The sequence below is a fragment of the Garra rufa genome, chromosome 7 (genome assembly GCF_049309525.1).
Source record: "Garra rufa chromosome 7, GarRuf1.0, whole genome shotgun sequence".
NCBI lineage: Eukaryota > Metazoa > Chordata > Actinopteri > Cypriniformes > Cyprinidae > Garra > Garra rufa.
In genome coordinates, this window is record NC_133367.1 from 47,575,389 (window position 1) to 47,588,891 (window position 13,503).

At 41.7% G+C, this 13,503-nt stretch overlaps 1 protein-coding gene across 1 annotated transcript in view; it reads left to right on the plus strand.

The window, feature by feature from the left end:
• The first annotated feature begins 12,485 nt into the window (after positions 1-12,485).
• Positions 12,486-13,503, plus strand: part of atf6b (activating transcription factor 6 beta) — a 42,148-nt gene continuing 41,130 nt past the window's right edge. Inside the window, exon 1 of the mRNA XM_073843755.1 lies at positions 12,486-13,052. Within this exon, the coding sequence (XP_073699856.1) occupies positions 12,974-13,052 (79 nt within the window). The 5' untranslated portion in view covers positions 12,486-12,973. The remainder of the gene's footprint in view (positions 13,053-13,503) is intronic.

The following is a 13,503-nucleotide window of genomic DNA, read 5'->3' on the forward strand; positions in this document are numbered from 1 at the left end:
TGCATTATTATAATTATTAATAGATCACATTCACACTCACCCACAAACAGTAATAGCATTCTAAACTGCTCACCTCCATACTGCTCAGCGTGATCTTTCTGGAAAAGGTCGAAGAGTTTCCAATTCACACTGGGCCCATCCATTGAGATGGACACCAAGTGAATTGGAAAAAAGGGTTGCATTTGATTACTCAAATAAGAGGACTGGATGAGCATATATTGTTAAGGGAAATAACTAATTGGTCATGTAATATTGCAGTTACAGAAGAGTACATGCACACAAGTTGAGTCTATCAATATAAATTGATGAGCTTTTAAAGTAAAAAATGATTATCCTTACTTTGAGATGCGACAGCAGGTCTTGTGCAGTGGAATGTCCCATAAACTGAGAGCCCAGATATCTGGACTGAACCTGTCCCTCGTTCCAGAAGCGGACGTGCACATCCATCCAAACATCAGAACGAACGGCGATTTGTTGACTTTGGACACCAGTTCTTCTTTGATGTGAATAGCTAAACCAAACTTGGCTATGTAAGCTGTTTTGTCGGGACCGCAAGTAAACGTTTTAGCGATGTCGGAGTCAGGGAACATGCACTTGAAAAGCTCTGAGATACCCTCATTTCCATTGTAGGACTGGTGTTTAGCGATTGTGTTAAGAGTCCACAACACCTCGGCTTTCATTGTTGGTGTGGACCAAAAAATGTGCGCAGATCCACTCTAGTTGCGGTCATAGCTGGAGGGTCTGCAGCGCTAGCAACAAGCTGGCTAACATTAGCTCCTGCTGCCGCTTCAGGCACATTAGCAGCTAGCTGGCTAACATTAGTTGGTTGAAACACGCAGGCGATGGAAGGAGTTTGTTTTTGTCCACTGAGAGCGTTCATGTGCTTGGACGACTTGGCATGAGACTCTAATGCCTTCATTCCCATTGTACCTAGCTGAATCCTTTTTTTGCATATGGTGCAAAAAGCCTCAAAAACGTTGTTGTCCACTGGTTTTAACCAATGACGAAAAGAGTTTTTATCCAGCCACGCTTCATTAAATTTACATTTCCCCATAACCTCAGAATGAAATTGGTAGCTAACTAACGTAAAAACAAACATTAAAAATATAACGGCGTCAGTCAACCTGTCCTGTGGAATGCTGAGATTTTCCTTGATTTTTCGCGCTTCTCCTTTGCTTGTTGCTTGAGGTCTGTGTTGTGTTGTAGTCTATGGTTGTGATGCTGTAGCGCGTGATCTTCATTTACTGAAGGCATTAACGTTACGTGTTCGCAGTATTTTGTACTGTGACCCGGGGCTGCATTGCGTTCTCAATTATTGGTTCCGCCACTCTTTATTTATACTACGTCATTTAATCAAAATAATCGTGGTTGACAAATGAAACTTTTGAGGAAAATTACAACACGGAGAAGTTACATACAGCACAATTTTTAAGACCCAGACATCAAAATTCAAGACTTTTTAAAGTCTTTTTAAGGTATTATTTCCAAATTAATAAATTCAATGCTTTTAAGGCTTTTTAAGACCCCGCGGGAACCCTGGAAAGAAGATCATTGACTTTTTGTTTGACTTTATTTGCTTGAGTGAACTTTGATTTACGTTGCTGTTGCAAAGTTTCAATACTCAATGAAACACCCTTTTCAGTCATTTTCCTTGCTCTTTTCCCCGTTCCAACAGCACTATTTCTTTCAACAGCAACATCAGCCATGGAATTAGCTTCACAAGCATCAGCATCAACCTTTGCAATAGGGAATTCACCGTCATTTATCTTTCCCACGACACTCATTGCGCACAAACGCTTTCCCTTTAAAAGCACATTTCACGCGATCCACAGCCCAAAGATTACACAACAAACAGAGTGCGATTCAAGTCCACAACGCCAAGCCAAAGCGTTAACAAAGAGCATTCCAAACATAGGCCACGATTCAAACTTCTTCGTAGATCAATGGATCAATCTTATACTGCGATATAGCCTATATCGCTCAAAGAAAGAGAGGTTCACTCACCGGCGGTTTGTCGAGCTTCGGAAACTTCTCCGCATCATCACGATTAAAGCTTACACACTCTGTTTGATTCCAAAGGCCAAGACTGCAACACATCAAATAAGCGATCCACACTCCTAGTAGTCACTCACTCTGCCAAATGCACAAGCCGACATCGATTTCATTCACAAAATTCCTCCGTTTTCTCCAATGCGCAAGGAAATTCTTCTTGATTCCAACAGTAGTTCTTAGTCCGAGAGAAGGTTCTTACTTTTTGTAGCAGCGTCCTATCCACTTATGAACAGGTGATCAGATGTTCTTTACTCATATGTTGGAAATAAATCATTGTCCATTCAGAATCCATCTCTTGCTTTGCTCTTTTAATAAATGAAATGCGGTTTACAATAAAAGACACATGGATTCATGACTCAAATGGCGCTTTTCCACTACACAGTACCAGCTCGCCTCAGCTCGCCTCGGCTCGACTCGACTCGGCTCTGTTTGGTTTTCCACTGTGTAAAAGTTGTACCTGTACCGGCTTCCAGGTACTTTTTTTCGTACCACCTCCGGCGAGGTTCCAAGCGAGCTGAGGCGATACTAAATGTGACGTGAAAACAGCAGACTGCTGATTGGTCAGAGAGAATCGTCACTATTCACTGCGTCATCATTGCACGCGCCAGCAATAGTATCCAGAATAACCCCGCCATTTTTAAAAAGTTTGGCCAGAGATTGCGTGACATATCCAATCCATTACATATTATGGCAACTCGGAAGAATACGCCGTGGTCAAACGAGGAGGTGCAGACAGCGGGTGTGTGTCGCGTAGAAGATTACGTCACGGCAGTTTCCTGCAGCGTCGCTATGAGAACCAGGTACTATTGTGGAGGTACAGGTACAACTTTTACACAGTGGAAAACCAAACAGAGCCGAGTCGAGTCGAGCCGAGGCGAGCTGGTACTGTGTAGTGGAAAAGCGCCAAAAGATTCTTACTATACGGTAAGAACCATATGATCCCGCCACCTATTCACGTCCATTCACACACAATAGTGAGGGTTCAAATGTCATATGACCAAACCAGCTCCTCCCATTCCACACCGCCATCTAGTGGTTAAAATTACATTTGGCTCCTACAGGTCTCTTACACAGCAGTTATACAGATACTGTGGTAGTCTGTCACTGCAGTGTTTTCAGAGGAAAACCACTCAATCAAAAGTAATACTAGCATTAGAACACATTTAAACTTTATGTAGCATCAGACCTGTGGTTTCCTGTCACCTGTTAGCGTTACAAAAACCATGTAGCATTAATTTGTTAATAAACAAATATTGTAATTATTTTGTGCACGGCTTTTGATGCTGGGATCAACTCCAACATCCATGAGACCCTAAATAAGGCCATACATGAACCATATTTATCCAGCTGCTGACATTTTAGAATATATACTACATACCCAGCTAACAATTTATGGTTCTCAGAACATTCTGGAAATGTTAGTATTTGGTTCCCAAGAACGATCCCTGTTGGTTAGCCAGGAAAGTTTTCTTAACGTAAATAGAATGTTCCCTTTAGGTTAGGCCAGGGTTAGAATATTCCCCTAACCTAACATTCTCTGTAGGTTAAAAAAAATTAAACCTAAAAAAACCTGCAGGGAATGTTCTGGGAAGGTTCTTTTTAGGTCATAAAATTAAACCAAAAAATAACCTGCAGGGAACATTCTTTATAGGTTATTAAAAGGAGAACCTACAGCGAATACATTTTCATTTGGTTCCCAAAAAAATAACCAAATGGAAACCATATGGGAACGTTAGGGGAACGTTCTGTGTTTGCTGGCCAGCAATAACAAACACACAAACTGTGATGTATCTAACTGCAAGAATACACTTGAGACGGAGCGTCAGTATTGAGCAACAGCTTTACTTTTTCTATGTTCGCAAACTGCACCAGAACAATCCCAACATTCCTCAGTACACCGAGTCCCCATTGTTTCAAATACCAAAATTACAAACATAAATATATCACACAAACAATATAGAATTAACATTATTTGCAGAAAATACATTCTGTGAAAGAATATATTGTCAAATACAAAAGATGTAAACCTGAGTGCATTTTATAGCGATGAACTAGAAATCTTACCTCAGGTTTTGACATGAACCCCTTAAATTATTACTTATATATACCTGGGACAACAAGTAAGGAAATGTGTTTCTGCAGTGAGTAATATTTTATTTAATAGCAAAACAGTCATTTTGATCATTACTTGAAGCAGTTTCGATGATGCTACATTAGTAAGGATATTAATAAGAAAATATTCATGTCAAAGCTTAATACTGTTAATCCTGAAACTCGATAAAGATAACCTCTTATTGATCTACTTGTTGAATGTTTAATAATAATTGTATAATTAATCTGGATTTAGCAAAGAGATCAAACTGCATCCCAAATCATTTTAATAGCTCCCAAATGGTCATACTAATTTTTTGTTTGTTTGTTTTTAAATATCTATATTAATTTTTATTTAATTTTAGACATACTTATTGTGCCCTAATTTGTAGAGTTATATCTGTTCTTTCCCTTGATTATTAAAAGTCTTCTGATTCCTTTGAACGTTTAGCTCAGCAGTGGTACTTTTGGGTTTAATTGGAAGCAAAGATAGATTCAAACAGAGATTTCTCTGTATCTTTTCAACAAATCATACCTACAACAGTGGTTCTCATCTCCAGTCCTAACCCTAACCCTAATTATATACAGTATGTCTTCATTATGGACACACCTGATTCAGATCATCAGCTCAGTGGCAAAGAGCTGCATGAACTCGGCTTGGTCTGTCAGATACAGGAGGACATGTATTCTGTGGAACCCCATTAATCACTGCAGTGGAAAAACAGAGGAATTTTAACGGATAGAAGACAAGTAGTTTTCCAGAGCGACACGAGGATAAAGTACGTTAGTTCTTAGTAGATGAAGCAATGTCTACTGCCATTATTTCTCTCTAGTGGCTTTTTTGTTTCTTTGTTGAAGCTCATTCTGAGACACTTGAGACTATTTTTCATAAGTAAATATCTGAAATGAGTCTGCCATGAGTTTTGGTTACTTTCTTTCCATCTACACTGATCAGCCACAATATTATAACCACAGACAGGTGACGTGAATAACATTGAGACCTGTCAATAAGGATGTGTGCCGCAGACTGGTGAGATTGGCCATGATAACCCATCGTCGAAAGCACCTCCACTCTTAAAAATAAAGGTGTAATATAAAAGGTAAAAGGTAAAATAAAAAAAAAACCTTTCTGTTTCACAGAAAGTTCTTTATGGCAAAAGAAGGGTCTTTGTAACGGGGACTCGACGACAGCGTGTAAGATCCAAACGCTAGCTTTATTTAACAGATCGTAGTCAAGACAGGCAGGGTCAAAACACCAGCAAACAGTAACATCCAGGGCAAGACAATAGCGTAATCCACAAAAACAGGCGGAGTCCAAAAACCAGAGAGGGCAGTCCAAAAGTAGCAAATAAACAATGAAACAAGGAAAAACTATGGCAATGGAAACAGAACACAACAATGGCAAAACTATGACAAGAACAATGAAACAAAACCGTGGCAAAAACAAGGCAATGGCAATGAGAAAATGCTTAGTAGAGTCCGCACAGCAAAACAATACTAGTTTGCCACCAAACAGGAAGTTACCAACGAGGCAGCAGTGGGAGCAGCAACAGTCAGAGTGAGTAAGGGCTCTCTCTGCTGGCTTGGCATTACAGAATCATCCCTGACTCCTGGCGCTCAAACAATAACAGTCCAGGAGGGCGGGGGAACAGAGGCAAAACAGGGGGTGGGACGGTGGGCCAGGTCCATGCAGGGGAACAGGTTCAGAGTCAGGGCCTGGACCTTGGAGCAGAGGCAGACAGTGAAGCACTGGAGGACCTGGGCCATGGAACTGTGGCAGACAGTGGAAACTTGGAGGGCCTGGGCCGTGAAGCAGTGGCAGACAGTGGAACAATGGAGGACCTGGACCGTGGAGTGATGGCAGACAGTGAAGCTCTGGAGGACCTGGGCCATGGAGCAATAGCAGACCTGGATCATGAAGCAGAGGTGGGCCTGGACCGTGAAGCAATGGCAGACTGTGGTGTAGTGGAAGCCATGGCGTTGCAGACAGAGCAGGAAGCCCTGGCGGAGCAGGCAGAGCAGGAGACCTTGGCGTTGCAGACAGAGCAGGAAGCTTTTGGCGTTGCAGGCAGAGCGGGAAGCCTTGGCATTGCAGGCAGTTCAATAGGCCATGGCTGATCAGGGAGCTTGGGTGGCCATGGCAGAGCAAACAGTTCAGGAGGCCATGGTGGATCAGGGAGCTTGGGTAGCCATGGCAGAGCAGGAAACCATGGTGGTGCAGGGAGAGACATTGGTTGAGCAGACAGTGAGTTCATCAGAGGGTGGGTTCCGTCGTGGACGCCGCCTCCACAAGAGGCATTGGTGCAGCGGACACATGGACAGACGAGGCCTCTGCAGCCCACACACTTAAAATGGCGAATACCATCACAGGTAGTGAAGTAGGCAATGGGATGTCCACCGGGCTGGAAGGTGTGAGGCTTGGGTGCGTCAGTTCTGCGTGGCTTGCTTGGCTTGGGAGCGTCGGCTCTATTGGTATGCCTGCAGCCCGCACTGACATTAGAGGAGGGTCCATCACACTGACAATCAAGACAGGGCATGGCTCTGACAGGTCTTGTGACTTGGCTCTGGACGCTCGGGCGAGACGTGACTTGGCTCTGGAATAACAGCAGTAACTTGGCTTGGCTCATGACGATCTGCTGTAACTTGGCTTGGCTCAGGGTTACCAACGAGGCAGCAGTGGGAGCAGCAACAGTCAGAGTGAGTAAGGGCTCCCTCTGCTGGCTTGGCATTACTGTCTTCAGATTATAAAAAGGTAAGAAAGAGATGATTCTTTAAAGAGCCTTTGACTGAATGGTTCTTTTATGGCATCACTGTGAACAACCTTTTAAAGCACCTTTATTTTTAAGAGTGTACCGTGGGCATGTGAGCATCAGACCTGGACCAATGAAAGTAGATAGCCTTGTCTAATGAATCTCATTTGCTTTTAGTTTAGGGCCTTTTTTGGCAGAGTGTGTGCATGTGTTTTGTGAACCTGGAGAAGAAACTGCAGCAAGATACACTAGGGGAAGTAGTCATATACAGTGCCTTGCAAAAGTATTCATACCCCTTCATTTTTTCACATTTTGTTTTGTTGCAGCATTATGTTAAACTGCTTTAAATTAGTTTTCCCCCACATCAATTTACACTCCATACACTATAATAATGACAAAGCAAAAACCAGATTTGCAAATTTTACAAATGTATTAAAAATAAAACACTGAAATAAGTAGATTGCATAAGTATTCATACCCTTAACTCAGTCCATAGTTGAAGCACCTTTACAGCCTCAAGTCTTTTTGGGTCTGATGTGAGCATCTTTGCACATCTGCATTTGTCAATTATCTGCCATTCTTTGCCTCACCTTTTCACCTCTCCATCTCTGTCAGCTTGGATGGGGGCTGGCAGACATTTTCTAGAGTCCTAGTTGTTCCAATCGTCTTCCATTATGGAGAATGCTTCTGTCAACCTTCAATGCAGCAGATTTGTTTCTGAACTCTTCTCTAGATCATCGCCTTAACGCAAGTCTGTCACTGAGCTCTACAGGCAGTTATCTTGGTTTTTGCTCTGATATGCATTTTCAGCTGTTAGACCTTTTCTGAGAGGTGTGTGTCTTTCTAAATCAGACTCATTCAAATGAATTTGCCAGAATTTAACTCCAATCGAAGTGTAGGAACATCTAGAAGCAATATGAATGCTCCTGAGGTAAATTTTGAGTGTCCCAGAAAAGGGTATGAATACTTATGCAACGGGATCTTTTCAGTTTTTTTTTTTTCTTATAAATTTGCAAAGCTGTTACAAACCTGTTTTGTGCTTTGCCATTATGGTGTATGAGATGTAGATTGATGTGGAAAAAAAAAACTAATTTAAAACAGTTTAACATAATGCTGCAACAAAACAAAATGTGAAAAAAAAGAATACTTTTGCAAGGCACTGTATTTACCAGTTTTTACCAGTTTGAGCATATGACACAGGGGCACCAACAACTGTCCAACACTTGATGGAAAAAGCTGTTTGAAATATGAACCTTCTTCTATGTGAGTGACCTGGTCATCTTTAGAAAGCTGCTTCTAAAGGCCTTTGACAGACAAGAGAAAGTTTGTTTGAAAGTGTCATTGGACAAATGCCAAAGAGAGTAAGTAGGACATTGAGTATCTGAAGACGTTTTGACAGACCGTAAGATCCATAAGTCTATAAGATCTTTTCTGGGTTTCTGTGGGTCTGTATCTTCACAGCTGATTACGCTGCGATCATCATCAGATCACTTACTGACATCACACAGTATTATGCACCCAGAGGTAAATAGCTTGACAAAAACAAATCCAATACCTGAAAGAGTCTGATCCATACGGGGACAGGTGGAATCAGTCTTGCATGGATGCCTTTCTCCAAATTATTCGATGTCTCACTATTGCCCCCAGTTTTTGGTTTTGCAGACCCCAACAAACTCTACCTCTTGGTTGCAGAAGCCAGTCTAAAAGGGCTAGGTGTTGTATTTTATCAGGAGACTGACATTTCTCCAGATTGCAGCCCATAGCATTTATGAGGATTACAAGACTAAAAATCTGTTGAACCTGTCTTTATGTCTGTGGTCTCCCATGGTTAAAGATTTGAAAATCGGGTTGTACAGGTCAGGCAATGCTTTTGTGCTCTTTGTGCCTTCTTGGAGCAGAAATCCATTAGCGAGTTGGTCAAAGCCCAAAAGAGTAATGTTGTTCTGAGACAAGTAACTGAAGCTTTGAAGGATTGAAAGACTACTGAGGTAAAAGTGAATTGAGTTGTCGCTCTCAAAACAAGCAAAATAGACTCATAAAGAAGGATGATTTGCTTTACAGATACAGTAAAACACCCTCTGGATAAGACGTTCCCAGCTTGTGCTGCTCTTCAGAGAGTCTGTGTGAAGTTGACATGGGCAATCTGGGCATAGAAAGAACCACTGATCTACTGCTTCTACTTGCACAAAATGGCTTGTGAGATGAAATACATCAGGAATTGTAAGAAGTGCATAACTCGTGAAACACCTTGCACTATAGGTGTGGCATTGCAATAGATTACTTGCAATGGTCCTTGGATCTGGTGTAGCCGAGATCTTGGTGGACAAGTATTTTGTGCACTATGGCTTAACCACAAGAATCCATTCCTGCCGATGAGCAAAGACAACATTCTCAGTATGTTGCCAAGCTGAAAAGAGATCTAAAATAATCTTATCAACTTTGAAGTTCAAACAAAGTGCACTAGAGAAAGAAGAAAGCATATGACAGAAGAGTGAGATTCCAGATCTTAGACACTCTGAAGAAAAACACAAACTCTGTGGAGTTCTGTGCCGTATATGTGGTTGACAAAATGCCAAACTTACAAGTGTACATGGTGAAAACTGAACAGAGGGGTTTGCAGTAAAAACCATTCAGCGTGAATACCGACAGTTGGAGAGAAAACCGGACTATCCTGCCCCCTCAGTCAAGATGGATGTGAAAAGGGATTTTAGTGGTGAAATCACAATTACCAAGTGCATAGGTTTCCTAGCATTAGCACTAGGTTAATAGAGTAATGTATTAGTTAACCCACACTGTGTAGATATCAAACATATTTATTCTGTCTCTTTTGCAAACCATTTTGACACCTCTGGTGACACGTCTCTTGGAATAAATTAGCTTACCACAAATATGACACTTGGCTTTTTTGCTTATGACTTTGCAAAATGTAGACACACTTCAGAGCACTTCCTTCAGTCCAACAAGACTGATGTTTACGTAACATAATACGGCAAAGAAGGTTCTGGCAGATCGGCAGGTCGGATCCTCACAGATGATTTATGTCACACAAAATCAAATTTGTAATTTTAAAACAAGTATCAGATTCCAGAATTGGAATCAATTTTCAATTCCAAACTCCAAAGTTAATATGCTTAACATTGAATGTAAATATACACAAGTAAACACTGATAAACAAGTACTTTGCCACTATTTTGGAGCTTACATTAGCTAACATTTGATTACAAACATCTCTAAAATCATATGTGCTGCACTCTTCACAATACATCTGACAATATTTGTGGAGTCATACACAAGCCACAAGGTCAAGTTCAGGTGTTTTTTAATTGTCATTTCTCCCACAGGGAAACGATATAGCCGACAGCATCATAATGCAAGAAATAACATCCAACAATAGCAACAGTAATGAAAGCACAGTGCCATAGGCAAATATATGCAACACACAAGACTGCACTCTGTTCTTGTGCTTCTTTGTGGCTTTTCTTTTCCCAGTATCGCCACATGATTACTGTTTGTTGAGTCTTCGTTATTCCCTTAGAGGCTTCACTCTGTCAGTTGCTTAGTGATGCTCATGTTCAAGCAAGCCAGATATGCAGATGATGCACAGTTAAATTCAATGCATATTAAGAAAGAGAAGAATATTTGCACTAAATCTGTGCAGATTTGGCTTACATCACCTGCAAAGTGACTGAACATAATTTATAAATGTATTGACAGCGTTACCCACCATGGTTGCCTGAATTTACTAATTCAGAATATATGATCAAGGATTGCATAGGAGGATGTTGTCTTTAAATTTAGACATTGAAAACATAATATTTTAACTCAAAATGGCTTCTATGTCTTTAGTAAGATGATTAGACATCCCAGTCACTGCTCTGTACAACTTAAACGTATCTATTATTAACTTGACATAAAAAGCATGTTTTGTTTATTTTAGCAACACGTGGAATGACTACTATGTCCAAATTTGTAGTATTCGTAAAACAGTGGGTGAAAAATATCTGGATGACCATTACCTACCTCCACCAAGGTTCTGCAGAGCTATATGAAACGTATTAAATATGTGATTGAGCAAGCAGACGTGGTTTCATTGCTCTTGTTGTATAATCTCTTCTATGTGGAGTTTGAAAGGTTTGATTGGGGTGGGGAAGAGAGATCTTGTCATCAGTGCCACCACAGGACTAACTGGTGCAGTTCCATTCCAATTGTTCCCTAAACTTAGGGTGACCATATTCTGAGAATCCAAAAAGAGGACACCCTCCCCAGGATGCGGTGGGCAGTGGCTGCATTTAAAGGAAAACTCCGGTGTGATATTGACCTAAAGTGTATTGAATCATGATACCGAGTGTGAACGTACCTTGTATATCTCATCTCGGTTTGTGTCCAGCTGTCCGAAATCTGGGGTCAGTTAGCCGATGCTAACAACAGGTTGTCAATGAGGGTGAATGGGGCATCGGAGAAGCCATGTAAATAAATCACTATTTTATGCCATTTACGAGGCACAAAGTAGCTCCACACTTCATTGGTAGACTTCCAAGGGCCCTGACATTTAAAACGAGACATTGAGAACTCAGAAAAAGCACCGGTAGTTTATTTACAAGAAGATTTATACAGACATTTTCCACCAGGAACAGACCGGTCGCCGCCATCTTAAATGTAGTCACGATAAGTCGAGTGTCGAGCACGAAGGAAACTACAACCTGATACGTTGATAACCTGATAAATTCCTTGGTGCTCGACACTCGACTTATCGTGACTAAGTTCAAGATGGCGGCGACCGGATTTTCTTTTCCAGGTACTGTCTGTATAAATCTACTTGTAAATAAACTACCGGTGCTTTTTCTGAGTGCTCAATGTCTCGTTTTAAATGTCAGGGCCCTTGGAAGTCTACCAATGAAGTGTGGAGCTACTTTGTGCCTCGTAAATGGCGTAAAACAGTGATTTATTTACATGGCTATTCCGATGCCCTGTTGACTCTCATTGACAACCTGTTGTGAGCATCGGCTAACTGACCCCAGATTTCGGACAGCAGTGGACAAGACGAGATGAGATATGCAAGGTACGTTTACACTCGGTATCATGATTCAATACACTTTAGGTCAAAATCACACCGGAGTTCTCCTTTAAAGTGTTGAATTAATGACGGTCAGTGAAATGAGGTAAAAAACCCGGACATTTTATGATATTTTACAAAATCATAATTTTATAGCCAAAAAGGAGGACATGTCCGGGGAAAAGAGGACGTATGGTCACCCTATTACTAAACTACCACAATGATTTGCAATGACATGCAAGCATATTTAGAAAGTGTGCAAAGTTTCCAAAGCCTTTCTGCTGTTTTTGGGAGAAACAGAAACAGATAGTTTGACAGTCCTCTTGCTCACGATTCTCATGCTTGACTCCACGTGACAATCTTGACCTGCGTGAGTTGTGTAATAACTACAAATTCTAGAACTTTCCACAAACATGTTTGTGTTTCATTAACAGCTGTCGAATTCAAAGTCATTTCGAATGTAAACGGCAGAACCACACTTTGTGCAAATTCTGCAAAAGTAGAAATTCGGCACGAAAAACAATAATACAGAAACAAAGGCGCACTGTAAGTCGCCCACATTAGGCGTAATGTCATTGGTCAATAACTGCGTCAATCACCAGTGAATTCAAAGCGTGTTTTAGTGGCTTCTGCAGCAGTCCTCTGCGACTAGAGCCCGCCTTCCCGCGAGAAAACCAATCTGTTGGCTCGTCGGTCATCCAATAGCATTCGTTCTGGGTTTCGAGAGGCCAGCCGTCCTGCCAATCTCCTGTTCTCCGTTCTCATTGGCTGATTAGAACAAAAAGAGGCGAGACTTGTTAAGGAAATGAGTTTCCTTGTCTGTGTATGTCAGTCGAGCGACGGTACGGTATGGCGAGCTAAACCGTTAAACAAAACCGATCAAATCCGGTCATCTGCTTCAGGGTTTCGGTGTTTCATTAGCTGATGGACTTGACCGCGCTCGTGGACGCGCGCTGCTTGGGCTAGAATCGGCCCCGCCTGTGTGTGATTTCCGGCTGAGAGTGTGTCGATCCCGGCGGAGTGTGTGATGATGACTGCGGAGCTGCTGCTGTCTGATCTGGACAGTCGCTTCTGCGCCGATAACCTGCTGACCAGCGAGGACTGGGGTGAGTATCGCTACAGCTGGACGCTGAGGGCGGTTAAAGCTCAACCCAAACGCTCGGCTGATGGTTTCTAATCAGTGTGTGGCTCTGAGGGGGAGTTCCTGGACTGATGACGACACCGGAGTCACTCCGGATCCGGTTCAGTTATGGGTTACCTCAAGACCACTTATAGACCACTTGTAGAGCTAGCAAACATCACAGTTTTCACAAGAAAGACCCCCCCCCCCTTTATACGTTGATTACATAATAGTTTATGCTTATGTTGAAGCATGAAAGTAGAAACTTTAACATTGGTGTTATTAAAGCGGCTTCTGATCTCTGTCAGAGACCGATATAAAGTTGGTTCGACGTTTGACGTTTGACATTTGTCAGAGATTCAGCCTTGGAAATCTTTAATAGTTCTTTAACGATTGAGCACAATGACAAGAAACATATTATGTTCTAACTGTTTGCA